General features: G+C 32.3%; 1 protein-coding gene across 1 annotated transcript in view; it reads left to right on the plus strand.

Moving 5' to 3' along the window:
- LOC117123659 (actin-binding LIM protein 1-like) overlaps window positions 1–23,075 on the plus strand; it is a 77,662-nt gene that overhangs the window by 17,924 nt on the left and 36,663 nt on the right. The window contains exon 3 of the mRNA XM_033269659.1: window positions 17,877–18,060. Coding sequence (XP_033125550.1) covers window positions 17,877–18,060 — 184 coding nt within the window. The remainder of the gene's footprint in view (window positions 1–17,876; window positions 18,061–23,075) is intronic.

Here is a 23,075-nt window from a genome sequence, read left to right on the forward strand (position 1 = left end):
ATATAGCAAAAATTGAAAACAGAAATGACCAAATTAAAGACCACCTAATTCAAAGTTTTTAAGAAGCAGCTTAAGGATTATTTTCATTGTAAATCATGGATTTCTTAATACTTCATTCCATTTATTTTTCATTGTTATTGTATTGTTTCAGGGAGTCTCACATCCTTTTGGCGACAGTAGGTTTGCTGCTTTTGCGACTCCCGGGGTGTAATGCCAAATGAATAAATAAATAAATAAATAAATTAAGTAATTAAATCACCTTTCCACCATCCTAATATGAACATTTATCTTTTATCTGAACATAATAATTGTTCTAATTAAAGGCCAAAACAGAAAAGACCCTGAAAACCCCAGTCCCAAAAATTTTCTTTAAAAAATCGTAATTTCACTTTTGCGTGCAGCTTCTGCATTTCTTTATTGTGCTGTGAACAATTTCATGATTTGGCACCATGACAAACACTAAACAACTTTCTACTGTTTTCAAATTCAAATGTCGGACATAAGTTCGTAGTTCCTTATGTCAATATGAATCTATTTGCAGAGTACAGGTGTGAAAAAGTATGTAAACTTGTCTTGGAATCAATAGATGATGCTCGAAAAAAGGAACAACACAATTAATCCTATGTATGTTTTATCTGCTTCGAAATAACAAAGATATTTGATTCACTGGCTACAACATATTTAAACATGTACATGTGTTATTCTAAGACATTATCTTTTAACTAGGGTAGTTGGTCCCAGGGTGATGATTGAAGCCTTGCTTATTGTACCTATGGGAGCAAGAGGTGTGATTAACATTTAGACTTGTAAATGAGTTGCATCTTAAAGGATCCCTTTGATAGACTATTACCTATTAAATCAATCAAGCAGAAACCCTACCTGCCAGACAGGTACTGAGGCCTTATGTGCATGGCATTTATAATGTATTTAATGTAACAGCCAATAGCTGTGAATCTGATTATTTATTGATTTGTACAAAGATGTATGCATTTCAAGTTGTGCGAGATTGAATTCTTCACAGTTTCAAACTTCATAATTGTGAAAATTGTATTAAATTGTCTGAAAGGAAATGTGATAATTGGGTAGCTGCCAGCATTGTAATTGTAAAGATATTGTATTGAGTTCTTAAGTGTTAAGTTTATCTTATAATTTCATTAAAATCATACAATATAGTATGTTGCCTCATTAAATAAATATAAAGTGTATCTTTAATTAGGCCTATTATATCTCACACATGGATACTGTATATGTTTTGATGTTTAGAATCGAATGTTTGCAAGCTTAGATTATTGCATAACATGTTTTAAAGATGTCTTGCGCTACTGTATATTAGACCTACCTTTCTTATTCAGTCGAAAGCTAAGAAAATAAAATGGATAAAAATAAAATTTGATTAGGCCTGCTATACTTTGGTCGAGAATAGAATTTTGATAATAATAAGCTGCGGTGCTAGACCATTATACAGGCCATATGAGGGTGCCTGAGCATGTTTGTTCAAAGTTTTTAAAGAAATATCAGTAGTAAATTAATGAAGTAAAATCTAAAGCCATTTTTCCACTAGGTGAATTTATTCGCACGAATCAAAAATGTTGGTTCACGCGCATTACATTTCTATTGGAGTTTTTGCTTCAGTGAAATTGGTAATTCAAACGGTTTCTCCTTTTTTTGCGAAGCGAAAAAATGCGCAACAAATCAGAAGTTAGGAAATGAACCGACGCTTTCGATTTGTGCAAATGAATTCGCCGGCTTAAAGTCCTATCCAGACTATCAAATTATATTTAACAAAATCCTGGGACCTGCTTGGTCATGATGACATCACATCATGACCATATACAGTATAGGCACTTTATGACTATGATGCAGTGGCGGCACCGGGATTTCCCCAACGGGGGGGGGGGGTGTAAAGTCCCTGACGCAGGACTGATGTCTCTGACGAGAAAAAATTGGGCATGGTCGGGTGTCGCTAAAAACCTTTTAAAAGTGGCTTTTATAAAGCCACCGAATTCTGAGTATGCCAAGCATCTTTACATGAGAATTCAATAGTTGTCTGTGTATTATTAGTATTTTTTTTATGTCTATAATTTTAATTTTTTTTTAATGAATATTCATATTTATACAAAATGATGTAGAAATGCAGGCAGTGAGAGATGGTTGGTAACTATGACGTCATACCCAGGCTATACTGTAGTAGGCCTGACGTGGCAGAATCAGTCAACAGGGTTGATGACCAGGAGCTTTAATAAACTCTAATTAAATTTTAATGAATGCTGACATGTATTATGGAATAATGTCTCAACAGGTTATTCCATATATCACCACTATTGTTTAGAACCATATGTACTTCTACTCTCTCAATAATTAATTTGTTGAATGTCCTTCAGAATTTAATGAACAATTCACTTTCCCAGAAAAGCTATAAGATTACAAATAGAGAGGATTGCAAACAAATTTTTTCTACTTAAATTTACATCATTAATGTCTAGGGCCCAAATTTAATTAACAATTTAATACTTCCCCAGAAAAGCTATAACATTTTGAAGAGAGGCTTGCAAACAAATTGTTTCCACTTAAATTTACATCATTTACATCTAGAGTCTATGGGCCAAAGCCCTTTTATGGCTAGGAAGACAAGCCACCATTTACCTGGGCCATTATTTGGCTATGTTTTTAGTATGTATGCGCAAATTCGGAATGTAAGCTTATATTTTTTGTAAAGAAAATCAATGTCTGACTTTCAAGTCATGCAGGACAGTGGGGTACTTGACTTGTCCCATGGAGAGGTTAGCCCCTTTTGTCCCATTGGCACTGGTGTTATGTCAGAGGCCTATAAAAGTTCATAGTATAGGCATACTTAAAAAAGAGCATCCAGCCCTGCCAGTGTGACTGACCTTATTATAGATATCAGGAAATTACTGTAAAATGACACTACTGTAGCAGAAGTAATCAAATTAATTTTGTTTGCAAACAAATGTCCCCTGCTGTGATTAAATAAACAATTAAGCAATCAGTAAACAGTTAGAAATAGAAAGCTCATGGGAACACCCATCAATCTCAATATAAACAAGCTATTAGCAGTAGAGATAAAGTGTGTCATGTATAGTAATTTGTCTTGCACTGGTCCATCAATGGTCAAGCTTCTCTGACCTACATTATAATCTATTTTCAGTGACCTAGATGACCAGGCAATTAAAGTGGCAATGTTACCTGGTCAAGTCCTAGTGCCACCTTTTAAAAAATTACATACTAGTATGGTACACACTTTCTGGAATATACGGTGGTTTAAGCTTTCACATACGATACGAACGATGCACTGAACGTCAGCATGCATAATTCTTACAGGTTCAATTTTCTGATCGGTTAGGTAGATGGCCCATCAATTTGAAAATTGGGATTCGTTGTGAATGAGGCTAGTGTACAGTATGGCTAATGAATTTTTAATCGATGCAAAGAAAGTTCAAAATTACCTGTTTATAAATCACCACACAACCAATCTCCACACAACCAATCTAAGGTTGTGATGCTCATAATGTTTACTTCCAAAAGGATAGGCTTTCCAAAAATTCTACCATGAAAACTAATGGAATGCCACAAAGTGAATAGAATATGCCTAAATACAGCGCAAATTATGCAATACAATGAGAAAAATCTTGGCAAATCCTAGGGCTCACATGTACTTACTTGGCCTCTTGAAGCTTTTAGCTTGGTTGGTGGTTGCCATAGCCTAGTGTTTTAGGTTTGTACTGCAGTATACCAGTTGGTACAATAAGCTCAGTAATTTTAATAAGCTTAATGTATTAATGACAGTACTGTGGCAAATGGAATCACATAAGAATATGGCCATTATTAAATTTATCAAGGAATAATTTTTCCATTAACCTAAAGTGGTGATTTGGGTATTAAAAATGTGAGTTACTACTTTATGTTGCTTGATAATAAAAGTATGAAATGATTTATGAAACTTGATGTAGGTGAGAGTACTCTATGACAAGGAATTTACCCTTAGAGAGACATGTTCTTAGGCCTATTATAGGAATGTCAAGTATTATACAATTTATTACCTTTTTCTGCAGTGTATATATACATATATATATTTGGATAGTGTGATGAAGCACCGCTCTCCATCCAAGTAATATGGGTTATTTTATCAATATCAAGTATTTCCTTAATAAAGTTTTTTATTTTGATTAATACCTTATTTACTGTATCCATGCATAATCTAATAGGTTGGCTGATATTCATACACACTTAAAAAAAAAAAAGAAGAAATATAATGTATTTTGTACTGATAACTCACAGCATCATTGTGTTAAATTGAGTATGGGCGTGCTCCGTCACTTACCTAGCCACCACAAAGAGGCACGTATTGTAACATTCATGGTCACATCACCCCTCAACGACAGGGGCTGCAATGAACTATAGTATCGGGGTAACCCCTATCTTCTAAAAAATGCAATGATTACTCTAAAATGCACATAAGCCAGACACTCAAACTTCCATTTTTAAGTCGTTATCCAAGAAGACTTAGTTCTACCAACTGAACCCTGGGTGAGGAATGTTTGAACGACTGCCGATGTTAAGGCTGTAGTTAGCGGCGTCCCCGCCTTACCGCTCGGCCACTCAACTCAGCTACTTAAATTTTGTTTTACATGTCATTAATTTTATATTTATACTCACCTCTGCTGTTTCTCCCTAAATTCTGTTGTTTTTATCCTCAGTATCTCAATGTTTTAACTTGTATTTTGATAATGTTTTGAATTTTGCTGTATTTTAGTTGCAGAAATTTTGATGTTTTAACTGGAAAGTTCTGTTATTATTAGAGGACTAGTTAGTTCCGGGGTCATAGCAAAAACCATAATTACAAATTCCACAAATGTAAGCTAGTTAATAGGTAACTTCTTGAAGCAAGGCTCCAGAAGAAAAATGTTTTGATATGTTTTACCCCTCTGGCCATTTCCTGATTTGTGATTTTTGTACCGAATATGTAACATATAAATCATAAGTAAATAAACTGATTTTTCTAAAACACAAAAAGCATATCTGACAAAAATGAGATACATTTTTTTTTGAACCACTGTTTTCCCCACTTTTCCCAGTACAACATATCAAAATATGTTTTTCCTCTAGAGCCAGGCTTCAATGTAAACACAAGACTACAAGCTTTGTCAACAACGATTCAGTTAATGATTAAACTTAAAATCAAATTAGTTGGAAGGATTTAATTATTATTAATTTCAACGTCAATTTCATGTATATTAATTTTAATTCACCATCAAGGATCATGATGAGAAAACCTCATCTCCATTACAATATTTCACAAGTGTAACAACAGAAATTAATTAAATACAGAGAAATCATGTAAAAGCAAAATTAAAACTGTCCAATAAAAATGAGGAAATTAAGAGGATATTTTAATTATGTAAAAAACAAAGTATGATGTAAACAAATAGTGTAGAAGGAGCCTGGGAACACTGCCTGAAATTAAAGTCTATAGGCTGGAAGCAAACAGTTGAGGTGGTTAAATTAATAATTAAAAATATCAGGCAAATATGGTAAGTTAATGAAGGACAACATTAAAATTAAAACTCAACTAGATATTTCATACTTAATGTAAATAATACTGTAGTAGTAATAAATAATAAACACATTTCACAACTTATTCATCATGTTTTGTTAAATGAATAGAATAAAATATGAATGAATATTCATTTCAGAATAGGGGTGTTGGTGAAGACAGGTAGGATCTATCACTCATCTAGTTAATCCTAATTCCCTGCTAAACCACAATATAATAAGAGTTCAGTCTATTTAGAAGAATGTGTATATTTTGGATAGGGCATTATTCTGACAAATGGAATCCTGAAAATATTGCCAAACTGCTTTGGGGGGTTCATGATATTCTAAAATAACATTCCCAGATTATGTAATCACTGTCATCTGTGATGAACTAAGGTCATTCAACTCTAGTCTCAAATTTATTGCTGTGAAGATTTGACATCTTGCAAAAAAACCAAGAATCCTCTAAGGATCGAGCATTCCAATCCTCATGTTTTTTAGTATATTCTTCATTGCCAATATTGGATTATGAGAATTAGATTTTGAAAATACCTTTGATGAAAGCTTTGGTATTCAGTACTCCCTTGTGTTTACTTCCAAAGCCTATACTCTTCAAATTATGAAAACCAATTTATCATTCCTATGTGAAGTGGCATATTCATTATGGATTTTTCAGTTTCAAAGGAGAGTTTTGCCAGATAATGATTAATTAAATGGATATTGACATTATAAACCCATGAATATATTGAATATGAATGAATACATATACAAGTAATCTTATAATTATGTTTGATGTATTTTTCTGTCATTTATGTCTAAATTTTAGTAATGTTTCTATAGTAACAAAAATTTTAAAATGTGAATTCAATTTTTAAACTGTTATATAATTAAAGTACAAGTAGATATTATTATTAGTTGTATCATGCTGCAATATAATATTTAATAATCAGAAGTTTCTATTGACAATTTTTTGAAATCACCATATTGATATTTTGCTTTATTTTCATGCCCTTTTTATTTATTACTTTCGCCTTGTATTACCTTTGCCAAGGAGGTTGTATTCATCACTGTTTGTTCTCTTGTCATCTGCAGAATTACACAAAAAATTAGTAAATGGGCCTTCATAAAATTTTGTGGAGTGGTACATATAGATGTAAGATAGAGATGGTTAAAATTTGGGATAAAAAGGTCAAAGGACAAGGTCGAGGTAACATAATTTTGAAGAACAGTTGGAAAATTACCTCTCATATAAGAAGCTAATGGAATCAGCTATTTATGCCTTTTGTACTGTATTAGGTATTCAGGCACAGATTCTGTTAATTGCAAACATTTGACCTTAAATATCTGCTAACACAGCAATTAAACTGTATCACTAATATTATTTCTATAATGCTTCATTTTTAATGATTCAATATGTGATAGAATGTAACCTTGTGAACAGCAGGTGTTACCAAAGAGAGTGGAATGAAGCGGTTATGTCTGGATGACAGTGTCCTGAATTCAATCCTATAATACATTTTTTTTTTCCTTTCCGAGTACTATGAAAATTACTCCTTGCTAACTCTCTGTATAAATGCTTGTAGCTGAAAACTTAAGTCTATGAAGCTAAGGGATGAATAGCAATAAAACTTTGCCAGTTGCAGATCCAGAGGGTGGCAATATCCACCCACAATGTCAGCAGCCAAAAAATTCACTAACCAACTGTGAAATTATTTAGAAGAGATTAAACTGTGAAGCTTCCAGACTCCCACAATAGGTAAGGGATTATCCAAAATTAGTCCCTTCAAATCATAATAAGTCTTCAATTGCCATTTATGCTCTATCCCTGCAAAAAGTCTGGATCCACAACTGTTTTTCACACATACAATAAATAAACAGGGTAGCTTACATTTTTCTTTTTATTTTCCAGTATAAGCCAATATGGGCAAAAGTTTTTTTGACTGGACTTTCACGGTCAAGCACCTTGATAGAACCAGGGACCATTACACACTGGTACTATCTGTTTTAATCAAGAGTGCGCTGTGCAATGCCGCTCTTAATAAGTTTGTATGTCTAATGTCACCTTTATAATTAATGTAAATATTGAACATTTACGCCGTGAAACTTCTCTTCTTTTTCTCTACTTTTTAACAATTTTTCTATCCAGAATATTCCACTTGTTTACAAGTAGTTGACAACCTATACATGTATTGCCAAAAGCAGTAAAATGATGACTGTTTTAAAAACATGCAACTCTTCATCCCCACGACTCCGAGTATTGAAGACTACGAGTTCTGCTACGTACAGTACCGTACCTGTCTTGGCTGCCAACATTGCGTGACCGCAAGGCATTACACAATTCCCAGGATGCATTATTTATTTTAAAAAATGAAATTGTGTGTTGTGGTAACCTGTTCAGTGATGTTCAAACACAATATTGATTACAGTGTTTTTACCCTTTAGTAAACCGAAAGAACTACTTTTTGGTGTTATATATTGCTTGATTTCAACATTTTTTTTCTTCTCTACAACATACTCAAAAGCTTTTTCAAAACTATTATTAGATTGATTAACAAAATGTCATTTGCTTCCAGAACACTGTATATATCGCATGATAACTAAAATCATTAATGAAAGTTATTTGAGGAAAAAGAGGGGGCGGTGGATGATGAAATGATGAACTCTGTTTTTAAAAACCAGAGTATATGTATATGCTGATGTTTCAGTTTGTCATCTAATTACTTATCTTTAATTAGTCTGAAAGATGTCTGCATTAAATGTAAATAAGTGATGAAATTGGCAAAAAAAAAAAAAGTTTGTACTCATTTATAAGCTTTCAGTTAATTGGGGATTGGTGAGTACAAACAAACTATTCTATGGAGAGACAAATTGGCAACTGTAATTGTACAGTGTACATGCTCGGATAGTTATGTTTCAGATCTTCACAATGTGGTGTTTAATGAGAATTTTATATTACAGTATTACAAATGTTGACAAATTCGGACTGTTATTGACTAAGAATTGAGATAACCATTACAATATATTGGAATATAATGTTTTTTGAATTTGTTTTTAATTTAATTTTATTTTTCTTACTTAATATTATTAATTATTATTTATTTAATATTAGATTTTTTTAATGTAGTACTAATAATATTGTTTAAATGTTTGCATGGCAAAGTAATAATATATTTAATGCTTGCGATACACCATGTAGATAGTTCTAAAAAGAACTGTGGCTTGTTCGAAATGTCGAGACATTCTCAACAAACAACCATTCTTTTCATAACTATCTACTTGGTGTACCGCAAGCATTATATATATAGCAATAATATTAATAATAATAATAAAAATTATAATAATAATAATTATACAAAGAATATTAGGCCTAATAGTAGTAGTATTAATTTTAATAGAAGTTTCCTTAAATTTTATTTTATTATTTTTCTATTAATATTTAGATAATTATTATATCATTTATTAAAAATATTGATATTGATTTATAGCTACTGATATAGTTTTCAAACTTTCATCTTTGCTATTCTACTGTATTATCATGGAGGTAGTTAGTAGATAATCATATAGAATTTCCTCTGTCTGCCTAAAGGTACTTCAAACAAACCTAACACCAATCAAGTAGGTTTTATCATGAGAGACCTTAAAAGCAATCCAAATGTCAATGTTACGCGAGTCAGTGTCCCTCCCAATAGATAGTGTCTGCCTTCAGTATTATCTGCTCAACATGGAGTCTACCTGGAAGAGGCCTAGAAGCTCATTAACAATGGAATGTATATCTTACATGGCCAGCTGCAGGTCATATTTTAAAATATGTATTTTAACCTTCTACATTACCGTACTGTAGACAGGCCTGTTGGAAAAATGCAAAATTGGATTCTACATATACCAGTTTATAGGCCTATATAAATGATAATCATGACATAATATATTTATGATTATAGTACCCATTTTATTAATAGACCTAGATCATAATTCACTGCAATACAGTACATGTGCATTTATTTGTTTTTTTTTAAATTAAAAATAAAGGCATATGCTCTCGTTTGAGTTATGGATAATTATTTCATCAAGATTTTACTAGTACAGTGTATTTAGTTACTCATTTTTTTAGTTCTATCTAGCTTTTTGTTATTTTTTTATCTACTTTTTGTAGATATGCCTATGTAAGAGTGGTTTTTTTTATTAGTGAATTAAAATTCCTTCATTAACATGCATATTTTCCTTAATTAATCTCCAAAATGTCATGATTTAATTTAAAATTACATGATAATAAAGAAATTCTTCTTGCAGCATTTTCATTTAGCTTATATTGTGGAATGCAGTCAGGAGAACATAAACAAGAAGGTCAAGACTATTATGAAAATATTAATATGTGTATTCTTCATGTCTTTGTAAGTTCCATCCACATGCTAACAATGACTGTCATTGTCGATAAGTTTGTCTGTAATAATTAAATTGCTCAATTGGTCAGAAAATTTCTAGTTAGTTCCTATATTATTGCTTTCATCCTTAATCAGTAGAATATTAATTCTAATTAAATCATGCGGGAAGAAATTTGCATATCGTAATTTTTTGTTAAGTGCCATGGTATTATTTGAAAGGGGCACTTATTCAAGATTTACACTAATTCAAGAGTGGTACTTAATATTAAAAAATAGTGTGTAGTGCTGAAATGGTGTATTGCTATTCATTCAATTTTTCTCTTAGCTCTGTTTTTTTTCTGATTTATTTTAACATAATTGCTCTGCTTTGTATAATTCTTTGTTTTTTAATGTAAAATTTTATAACTGTTAAAATCACAACCTCAAAACCTAGACACAAAAATATGAGGTGTCCAGCGGGGATAGTTAAGAGTTTATAGGTAAGCATGAAGACTTCGTTATGTAGAGCGTCTTGTGTCTATGTTTGTCATGTGAAGGGGTGTTTCACTTAGAAAAATGGTTAAGTTCTCTGGCATATTCTGGGCTTTGGGCCTAAAACAATTAATAAAAATTTTTTAAAAAGCGAAAAATATTACCGTATGTTTTGTGTGGGGCTTATTCTAGAGGCATTTCTTAGATCAGCTACTATACATAATTAATTCAATGTCGTAATATAAACAATTTTACTTCAAAACACAGCGAGTCCATTGAACAGAATTGTTGTCAACCAATGAACATTTATTTTGATATTGAAAATTTTTTTTATATTTCAATGTTTTAATATATTTTATTATAGTGGTATATGTTTACAAAACTAAATGATGGAGCTGATATTTTTTGTTACAGTGCTTTTACACTAGTAGCACAGTCGGTGTTAAAGTGTTAAGTAAGCAATGTAGCTTCCAAATACACTATAACAGCCAATCTCAGAATGCAGCTATCATTGTTAATTAGCATAGAGATATGAAATATTTATATGTGAGCGAAATGAAAATTCAAATGACATACAGTATTTAAAGTCACTTTTTTTTCCAATTACATTAATTTTTGGCATTATTTTTCTCACAAAACTTACAAAAATTACTGTACGATAGAGAATATCAGAGGATCCCAAATGATGAGTTGCAGTGGAATGTGTTAGCTTTATAAAATATATTTTAATAACAAGAAATCCATTGATTTAAATTGAATGAAGTGTTGTACCAGCTTCATCCATTCTACCAGTACCCTCTTCAATATCACCTGATTTGTTCATACGTAGAAGGGAACATGTCCATTGTTTTATAGGATTTGATAGTTGGAATTAAACTCTCTGTATAATTTCAGCCTTTTCAAATTGTGAAGCGTCAATAAATACAATTCATCTGTTATTGATTAGTCTGAGCTAGCTACAGTAACTATTCCACTATACTGGCATTGACAAATTTGGTTTATATACTGAGCATACACAGTTGTGCATGAATGAGCACATTTCATGTAATTATGTCTACAACATTTCAATTACACAGCAGTCACACGTGTACACATATTTCTGTGCACCAGCAATCATTCTTCTATTTTTATAATGAAATTAAACATAGGTCTGTTACTGAAATTGGCAATTAAAGTGGAAGTTGACAAATATTTTTTTTAGAACTGTCTTAGTATAGGCCTCTCATGAAGTAGGCCTAATATATATAAATACTTCTGAATTATTGTGCGTATAGGCCTACTCATGACGTATGTAGTAGTCAACTAGATTAATTCTGATAGCAAAGTGCACTGGCATTTGCAAATTTATCAACAGGCCATAGTAATACATGATTATGATGGTTCCTGGATGAGTTCTTTGTATTATAACTATTCTTGTATTTGTCCTTATACTATTCCATCGTCTCTGCGATTAACAATATAATATACAAAGAATTGATCTAGGAATCATCCTAATCATATGCATTGAAATGGCATGTTGCTTTGAGGAACCAATGCACTTGTGAAATCTCAAAACTATTTTGGCACGTATGCATCACAAGTGTGTGAGATTCATAGTCTCAGAATTGGGATATTAGGAATTCTAAATATATTAAAATAGTTTAAAATTATTTTCATTTGGTAGACTTTCCCTTAAAGCCATGCTTTTCCCTCAGTTTTTAAATATTCAAAAATCTGTATCGCATTAACCGTTCTTGAGTTTTTCATCAAACACCTCTTTTGTGTCTTAGCAAAATCAATTATACAACATAACGTAACATTTTTTCCTTTAAGCTATGTCTACACTATCAAATTTTGTGTGACAAAAAAGTGTGATATGCCCATATATGGCATGATGACATCACACCATGACCATATATAGGCATAGCATTACTATATATGGGCTTGTCACATTTTTTTGTCAAAGTAAATTTAATAGTGTGGATAGAGCTTTAGAGCCTATAGATTTAAATAAAGTGTCCAGTACAGCCCCATACTGTATCTGCCTTGGAATCCATTACAGTGTACTTGTTACATTGACGTATCCTCTGATGATCTAGTCAGTTTAGAGAATTGATGTCATCTACTCATCAATTATTATTAATGTTTCATCAGTTATTCATGTCAGGATTATATGGATCATTACAAAAATAACTTTGACTTTAATGCATAAAATTCCATAGCAATACATTTCTGGAGTAGCATTTTCAATGAAGAAGATTTAAATAATAAATAGATTTGTTATAACGACTATGAAAATTTATTTTAATTAAAATCTGTAGATAAAAATTAATCATCCTGACAGGAAACAAATAAAATACGTCCTACACTAGTGAAGACATAACAAATTTACAGTGGCTATTGTTACACCAGTTTAAAAAAAATCCTAATATAGTCAATTTATGTACCCATTCGGATTGGATTATGACAATAAATTCCAATCAAAATTAAGAATTTTGTTTAAGACTGGTGTAATGTTATTAACTACCTAAAAAATAAATGATATATATATATATATATATAATGTTTGTAGGTTCCACGTATGTCTTGATAATATAAAATGAGTACGAATGCACAAAGTAGAGTCGTATACGTTGACATAATAGACATAAGATAATTTTTTATTTCGTACATGTGATAAAATATTGTGAGATAGCTGATTGCAGAATGGAACAGTCGCATGCATTTATATTGTTAGTACCATATGCCTTACATTTAACATACCAATTTTAGGGATACTCATTTGTTTTGGCTAACATTGTTACCCCAACTTTGCAGTTGGTCTTTTTTTGACAAGGCAAACCTTGTTTGTGTTATTGATTTGTCTTTTATTCTATCTTTTGTTGTTTATTTAAAATGGGCGACTATTCAGTACAAGGATTTTCCCAGGGACTCTGCATTATTACATACACTGTTAAAGTGTTATAAATGAATAAACATACTAATATAGAGTTTGCATTGTTTAGTTTGTTTAGATGATGTAGAAAATGAAGTTCTGTGGTTCCCAAACCAATCGAAATGAACTTAGGACTATGGTTTTGGATGGCACGCAGGTTATCTACAGAGTTATACAAATTCCCATTAAATTTGATATCAGTACAGTATTAAATTGCCATTAGAAATATCTATGTATTTGTTTAGCAAGACAATTCTAAAAATAAATTAATTGCTGCGCGAAGCAGCCAATTCATATTCTTGATAGCAATTTGACCTTTGAAAGGTCATTGTTTGTCAAAAAACAAGGGCCTAAGACAACTGAAAAGCGGAGTTTCCTTCTTTCATTCTGCCGGGTAAAATCGATTACTTTAGGCGACGTTTGTAGACTACACGTATCAACGTCTGTATGTCGCGCTAGCCTTATCCTACTCTAGGCCTAGACTAGCTAGGATGGTATAGCCTAGCCTTGAAGGGACGAAGGTCCCAATGAAAAACAACGTCACTCCTTGATAGCTAACATTGTCTGTTTAACATCACAATAATTCATTATTAAACCTATAGTTGTTTTTTGAATTGTACTCCACAAATCTCAGCCGATACCTCGCACAACTCGTTAACGTCTCATATCTATTGTCGTGATGTCATGGCTCGCTGGCTCACACTTGTGATGTCTCGCACTTGTGATCAAATAACACGCTGGCTCGCACTTTGGCAACACTCTTTGGCAGTCAACTCGATCCTAGAAAACCCGCCCTTGCAAACTTGCCCCATAAAAAAATGTACACTTCCTAGACCATGCAGTCTTCAAAATAAAAATTGTAACCTTTGGTACAACTACATTTTCCACATACATAGAAATTTTTGAAAATTTATTAAGAAAAACCTAAACCATAATTCACCACTAAAGACACTTTTTGACAAAAATGAAAAATTACGACTTTGTTACCCAATGAGAAGTGTTCTAATATAGACAATGGGTCGTGTCTCATATTATTTGTTATATTTTTATTATTCATTATTTTCACTTGACTCGCATAAATAATTTTGTTTGAAGAACATTTATATGCAGTTGTACTTCGCAGCACTTCACTTGCAATTTCTAGTTTAATCTACTTCTGTTTGAATACAGAAGTGACAAAATGTACAAGACTTCAGCCCGAAACCTATCCCAAAATGATTATTAATTTGAAAACTGAGTTAATAAGTTGTTACAGATAGACCCATTCTCTCAATACAGTATCAAAAATTGAAATATCAAAACAAAATATTCATCTTTTTTTTTAAATGATTCTATAATAGAAAGACTTCATTCATTGTTTTACAGCAATGAAAATTGAAGGCTAAATTGTGTATTACTATCGTATTTTGTTATATTTGTAGCATTTTCTTGCATAATGAGCATGTAATGGAGCATGTTCACTTCAAGGCCAAGATGATTATAGGCCGACAAGTTATTATTGATTACTATATTATTACTAACAAGCTAGGATGATTCTCTCATGTTATTATTACAGTAGTAAAGCTGCATTTACACCAAATCCAAATTTTCAGATCAGAAAATCAAATCAGTGTGTAAGAATAGGGACGGTGGTGTTCAGTGCATCGGAAATGTGTGAATTTTGGTTCCGATGTGAATGCAGATTTTGGCTGCTTTTAACACAGTGAGGGCAGCTTGACTTAGTTAATGGCTAAGGTAGCCATTGTATGAACCAGGGGCTGGATTTATCAAACTAGAAATCAGCTTAAATTTGTCTTAAGTCCATTTTTTTGCTTAAGTCAAATTTATCATTATTAATTAGCTTTAAAAGTTGCTTAAAATTAAAGCTGATTGTACGCATGCACCTTCTAAGACGATTTTTAAGCTAAGATTTTGCTAAGATAGTTTGATAAATCAGCTAAGACATTTGCGTAGGGACATCTTAACTTTTTCGACTTAAGACATTTGCTAAGCTGAGATTGGTAAATCATAGGCCTGGCCAGCAGGAAAGAACAAAACTACAATATATGGTTGAAAATGGAAAAGAAAGTGGTAGAAGAAAACCTACACAAATAAAGGAAAGAGAAATAATAACACAATACAGGAGAGTGGGGGAAAATAAAAGCTCGCATATAAGAATGATTTAAGATGGCCAGCACTTAAGGATCATCAAATAAGGAGACTTTTGAAGAGATGGTAGTGAATTCAGCCTGAGCTCTAACAACTGAGAAAGACCTCTCTCCATAAGTCTTCAAATGACAAGTACTAGGCACATTAATGGTTGTAGATGTACAGTTTAGTGGACCTTAATGTCATTTTACATTTTGCTGTACAGAGTGTGATGAGTTTCAAGATGTACGGTAATGAGTTGTGGAATGATGCAAGGACTTGAATATAAAAATAATCAAATGCACTAAACAAGATTGCTTAATGGGTTACCACTAATCAAAATCACTTACTAGTCAAGGAGGTTGGCTTACCAAGGAAATACGGTTGTGCTTTTTATACTATGCTATTTCATTTAATGCACCGTGGGCAAATTTACTGGAAAGTAAATTATTGCGATTTAGAAAATACATAGGTTTTAAGAAATATGGAACAATGAATCGACTGTAGTCTACAATACCTGACTGAATGCATCCCATAATTTTCATTCTAGAATAACCAATGTATATTTCTGTATCTTTTTAGCAAAAATATACAAGTGCAACTAGGTTTGGTGCGAGCAACTGCAGTTAGTTTACAACAAACAATAATTAAGAACCTAAAAAAATCAATATTTTTATAAACAAGTGAAAAGAAATAATCAATTTTGAATATGATAATAGGCCTATATTTTATCATTGTGTTTATGCTATTAGGTTTTTTATACCCTTCATAAATTCTCGAGCAACGTCTGATCAATTCTTTTCGTTAAGCCTGATTCAGTCATATACACATGCTGACACGCAAATTCAACGTGAACTCGCACAGCACCAATCAACTTCACAATGCCGCCTCATCCATTAAGTTGTTTTTACGCATTCTAGATCATCGTCGATAATTGAAATTGAAGCTGATTAAATCCCTGTGTAATGAATGTTAATCTTGGTGACAGTTGGACTGTATGTATATACTAACTTCACGTGCGAATATGGCTTGGCTAACACTCAGCCATACGCTTGGAATTTGTTCAGGTGAACCTTAAGATATATGAATAATATGTGACGGTGGAATTGTGTGAAATAAATCAGAACTGAATTAAACGGGTGTCAGACTAAAACATCTTGCGTTTGCTGGCAGGAATTTGTTTATTATTCAGTGGAGTGGATTTGAGAAGCTTGCAGTGGAAATAAGTTGCTTGGTAGTTTAAATGCTTCAATTCCTGTCTTGGTAACAGGAGTTTTTCTTACAACCAAAAACAACTGTCCACTCCAAGCCATAAAATCTTGTGTGTATTGTTTGATGAAGGGAATGTCACCTAAGAAAGTGATTAAGTTCATTGTTTTGCATGTCCTTGGTCTGGGCCAAAAACAAATAAAATAAATAAATAAACAGTGGTGTATATTTATGATGAGTGCTTCATAATGATGATGATTGTGGTTAATATAAACCTATTTTTCCACCATAGTTAAAGATTTATGTATAAGCTCCTTGAGGGATCTGTGATATCCATTAGGCACTATATAAATACAGATTTATTATTATTACTATTATTATTATTATTATTATTATTATTATTATTATTATTATTAAATATATATATATATATATTGCCAAAAAGTCATGGAATACTGATCAATCCATCAATCAATCAATCACTCGCTTAACCAATTGCTGACAATATTTTTTGGCATGGGAATGCTGTAGTTTAGTTGGCTCTACCTTTAAAGAATTCCACCACTCTGGTATTACTGTTTAAACTGAAGGGGTGGATCCATGGGACTATGAGGGATAGTACTCCCTCCAAAAAAAGGGGGAAGCAGGAAGAGAGAAAAGAAAATGGTATTGCAAGCTTTGCATGATACTTCTAACAACGTAATTTGTACTCGTATTTACTTCATTTTACAATCGACTACATCATCCCCCCTCCCTCACCACAGACGATCCGGACATTAAGATGGACATGGTTTGAAAATCAAAAATTGGTATGTGTTTTGCGTATAAGAATACCCCCTGTTTTTGTATCATAATTTGCAATTTTAGGTGTTGTCTTATACGTGAGAATATTATACAGTACTTGCCAGCTCCAACATATTACTCCTCCAGGTAGCTAGAGCTGATGTGTTCTGTAGGTGTTTGATCCAATTGACCATGACAACAAACATTATGATGACCACAACATTCATAATTATTACTCAACCATTAAAGTGTCTTGCTTAGTTTTTTCTTTGTAAGAAATGTGTAGATGAATGATAAAACAATAAACTTGAACCAATAAGATTATTTAAAGATTTTTTATGGAAATTTATTCAAGTGTATGGTAATTTATAAAAATTTATGTAATAAATCACTTGGACATTTATTATAAAGTAAATACGGACTACCTTTCTATTTTTCAGTGTGCTTCCTCGGATTGGCTCATGGAAGTTTCTTCCAGAAAGACGGCCATTTCTATTGCCCAGAGGACTACTTGGACAAATATGGCACCAAATGTAAAGCATGTCAGGAGTTTGTGGAAGGAGATTGTGTGTCAGCCCTCGGCAACACATACCACAAGGAATGCTTTGTTTGCGGAAGATGTGGGTAAGAATTAAATGATTGTAGACATTAATTATTCCTTTTTGTTGGTGTTTCTGAAGTTAGTGAACATCTTGGTTTTGCAACTTTTCAGTGCAGACAGTTTGAACGATAATTATTATAAAGCTTTGTCTACACTATCAAATTTCCTCAAAAAATCGTCACATAAAATGTGATGGAAAATAATAAAATTTTTTTAATACAATTTGATAATATGTGATATGACGTCATCGTACCCATATACGGGCACATCACATTTTTTTGTTGCATAACATTTGATAGTATAGACAAAGCTTAAAGCTCTGTCCCTCTATCAAATTTTCTTTGACAAAAAAGTGTATATATATATATATATATATATATATATATATACCGTAGTCATGATGTGCTGAAATTTGGTGATGATGTGATGTTATCATGATCATTTTTAGGCACTTCACATGATTTTGTCAAATAAAATTTTATGAGTCTGGACATATTTGGCTTTAAGGAAAAGTACTGTGATTTGATTTATCTGCATTTGAAAATATGTAAGAATACTAAACTAAACCCTAACATTTATTATATTGTGGATTGATTGGGTTAATATTTAACATTTGAAGCTGTAGGTGATACTAAAGTTACTGTTTGATGGAAAACAGTATTAGTCAAAACAACTCCATTTTACTGGGTTTCTAGGCCGCTGTAAACAGGAGGTTTCTGTTATGTGGCCAAAACCATTTTGAGCAAACCTATTCTAATAAACCAAATCTCCCGTCTCTTGTATAAAAATAAAGGTTTCCCTCCAATTAAAGACCACTTTTGGAACTGGGGTTTCCATGGTCTTTAGGATCTTTGGTCCTTAATTTGTATAATAAAGATACCATTTGTTAATGTGGTACCATGAAAAGGTTACTTTATTTAGAGGGGTATTTAATTAGAGGGAGACCTGAAGCTTCAAAAATGGTAAATTCACCATTTAATTGCTACTATCTAGTGATTTTCAGGGAGTTTTATCCCTATACCTCACCAGTGATCATTAGGTTCTCCCCAGCCGTCCCCTCCCTCCCCAAACTTCTCTGATACTGTAGATCCCCTCCACTTTCCTTACTGGCTTGATATATTATGTGTGTAAGCATAGTTGCTCTGTAGTGTGAGTTAGTGAAGGCACACCAGCTTGCATTCTAATTAAATTCATAGCCAAAAGAGATAATGATGTGTATAATCTATTTTTGTTAGCATAGTATGATGCCATAATGCTGGTGTGTAGCTAAAGGACTGTTTTCATTCATAATTATAACCAAATTGGTATTCATTTGAGCTAATAGTCGCCTATAATTAGGCAATGTTAGACACAAAAAAAAAATCATTTTGGTTTTTTTTTTAGCCAGAACTGTACTACTGTATTATTGCAATAATCTGTAAGTAAAGTAAAACCAAGTTATCACCGATAATGAACCAAGCACAATTTGATGTAAACTTAACTGCGAGCTTTCGTCTATGTTATCAACATGACTTCATCATGCTATGTGAGTTAGCATCCGTTGTTTACATCAAAGTGTGCTTGGTTTATTATCGATTAAACAGTTCTACAATCATTAAAAGCAAACCAGATGAAAATTAGCACATTAGAAACTAGTTGATATATTGATTTGAACACATGCATTTTGTCTAAGTACGTATTCATCGACGAAGTGTACTCTGTTTTCAAATGTTATGACATAGAATAATATAACAGTACAGTACCTGTATAAAATTAATAAAAGGTTGACATGATCTGTAGAATTGTTTTAAAAGAGTGGCTAGATTTTTTTTTTTTTACCACTTTTGAGTGTTTATAAGAATGTGGTTGCATTGTCACTTGATTTTAAGAGCGTCTGGATTTTATAAATACCTACATGTCTCCCTCCAATTCATTTATTTATTGAACATATTTATACAGAATAACATATCAGGAGGATGTAACTGCTTGTTTTACATATGGTTCTGATTTGCAATACAAGCTCAGAAGAGTACCGTATATAAAATATCAAAAAGTTGCATTAATAAAATTGATAATGACTGAATTAAAAATATGATAAAAAGGTTAATCTAAAACAAATTACAGAAAACATTGTATTTTGTTATAATACATAGGCAAATTTAAAATCAGTAGGTAAGTTAATAACACATCAGGAGGATGTAACTGCCTGTTTTACATATGGTCCTGATTTGCGATACAAGCTCAGAAGAGTACCGTTATTAATTAAAGACTAATTTTGACTTTTGAGGGGTCTTTAATTAGAATGACACCTGTATCAAGATCATTATCAATCAATACTTCTCTCCCACAATGGAGCTATGCCATGCTTTCACCCACATACTGTACCTGAAAGCATGTAGAAATTGATCATTTATCTCTAGTTTCGTGAACAAGCTAATATTTCATCCTTATTACTAAAAGCCCCAGTGTCTGTATTTGTCACCATGAAGATATAAATTTATTTTCCCAAAGAGAAAACATTTGTGTGCATTACTCTAACTAAACCATCAGATCTACTGTATTATCAGCATACATTTTAGTTTTTAAATATAAAAAGAAAGGAGAAAAAGAATATTTGTACAATTGCCTCAATAACGTAGTATAATACATACTCCAAGTATCGAAATACACACCATCGTGTTGTGATGGGGGTTCATATTACCCACAGGAATATATCCTATTAACTGAAATAAAATCGAGGTAGGCTTTGATCAAAAATTTAATTTTGAATGTCGTTATATTTGTATTATATTAATAATATTATTACCTATTCATATTTTGGTGTTTTAATTCCTATGATACAACTTGCCATCATTTTGTGAGAAATGGCTTTCTCTCATTCTGTACATTTTTTTGCTGCGAAGAAGCCAATTCATATTCTTGACAGCAATTTGACCTTTGAAAGGTCATTGTTCGTCAAAAAACAAGGGCCTAAGATGACTGAAAAGCGGAGTTTCCTTCTTTCGTTCTGCCGGGTAAAATCAATTACTTTAGGCGACGTTTGTAGACTAACCTACACGTACCAACGTCCGCATGTCGCGCTAGCCTTATCCTACTCTAGGTAGACTAGCTAGGCCTAGCCTTGAAGGGACGAAGGTCCCAATGAAAAACAACATCACTCCTTGATAGCTGACATTGTCTATTTAACACTATCACAATAATTCATTATTAGACCTATAGTTGTTTTTTGAATTGTACTCCACAAATCTCAGCCGATACCTCGCATACATAGAAATTTTGAAACTTTATTAAAAAAAACTTAAACCATAATTCACCACTATAGACACTTTTTGACAAAAATAAACAATTACGACTTTGAGAAGTGTTCTAATATAGACAATGGGTTGTGTCTCATATTATTTGTTACATTTTTATAATTCATTATTTTCACTTGACTCGCATAAATAATTTTGTTCGAAGAACATTTATATGCAGTTGTACTTCGCAGCACTTGACTTGCAATTTGCAATTTCTAGTTTAAAAAACACATTTTATAAGAACACTAAGGCTGAAATTGCTTAAAAATTAATAATAAACTGAGGCTGTGATAAAAAGTAAAATTGAGGATTTTATTAATAAAAAAAATATAGAAACCTAAAAATTATATCTGTACCTTATATTATGTGTAGATGTAGGTGTGACTTACGGAGTACCCACAGTAATACAGTACAGTGGTACCGGGGCTATTTTTACCTACATTGCAGTGCAGTAGTATACTTCTATACAATAATTATTTTCTATGTTTGAATAGTGTATACAATAAGAACAAAATAAGAACATTTTGAGCCCGAAATCGGCAAAAAAATAAGGACACTGGGCCTGGGCAAAATTTTGCTGTTCTTATAAAAAATAAAAGTGAATCCACACAAGAAAAAAATGTGTTATAAACTCTGTAGGCCTATTGTTTTTTGTCAGATGTTTTTTTGGATTAAGTCTGTCTGACCCAAAGTGTTTGCATGCCACATAGGCCAGTCACAACATGCTGCTTCAAGATGTTTATGTCAGGTTGCCATAGTAATGTCTTAGAAGTAGAATTCCTGAAATGCATATTTTCTTGTTGATTTAGAAGTTAATTTTGACATAAAATGTACTGTGTAATGATTGATAACTGCCCTCATTAGTGTAAAGCACATCAGAGGCCAAACAAAATTACATGTATATAAAAAAAATAATACCAGCAACCACTTTTGTGTTTTACCTAATGAAACCAAAAAATTGTTGACAAAAATTAAACATTCTCATCCACAATCCTTGTAGTAATCACTGTAATTTCCAGATTTTTGGATGAATAAATTAATGTCTATGTCTAGTATTGCAGTAGTGTGAGCCAAGTGGTTTGTGCCAGAGGAGCTGTCGGAAGAGATATTTTGTCTCTTCAGACAAGCATAGACCGACTGTATTAATCAAAACATGCTTAAATCATGTAGGAAATATCCTCCATCCTTAAAAATGGTACACAGTGGCGTATACATTATTATATTGGGTTTTTGGCAAGGGTTCATAATTGCCATTAATTACCAACACTAACAGGGCACGTCGCATAAGTGGAGCAGTCGGTTGGCACTGTGTTCTAAGGAACCGAAGGTCGTGAGTTAAAATCGTGACTCGGTGTTTAATTTTTTTTTTTTTTATAAATTATTTTTATTTGAGAGCTGTTTCATAAAAAAATCTTGAAGAGCTAATAAGATAGAAATTTTTTAAAAATTAAAATGTTCATTTGTACAAAATTAAAAATTGAATGTCAAGACATGATTTGAACTCGAACTTTAGGTTCTGTAGAACACATCCTTAACCGACTGCGAAATCCAGGTGTAGGGGACACCCTGGGTCAAACTTTAAAAAAAGGGCCATGAACGTTTGTTGGAAATAGCCTCTAGTTTATGTGTACAAAATTTTCCGCACGTATGTTCAAAACTGGTGACGCTAGACGCTTTTAAAATTTGGTAACGACAACAACAACAACAATAGTCAGATATTTTGCAAATTTCAGTGGGTTCAAGTCCTCTTAAATATTACAAAC

The sequence above is a fragment of the Anneissia japonica genome, unplaced genomic scaffold (assembly GCF_011630105.1).
Source record: "Anneissia japonica isolate Jap-2015-1 unplaced genomic scaffold, ASM1163010v1 scaffold287714_len2871179_cov188, whole genome shotgun sequence".
Lineage (NCBI taxonomy): Eukaryota > Metazoa > Echinodermata > Crinoidea > Comatulida > Comatulidae > Anneissia > Anneissia japonica.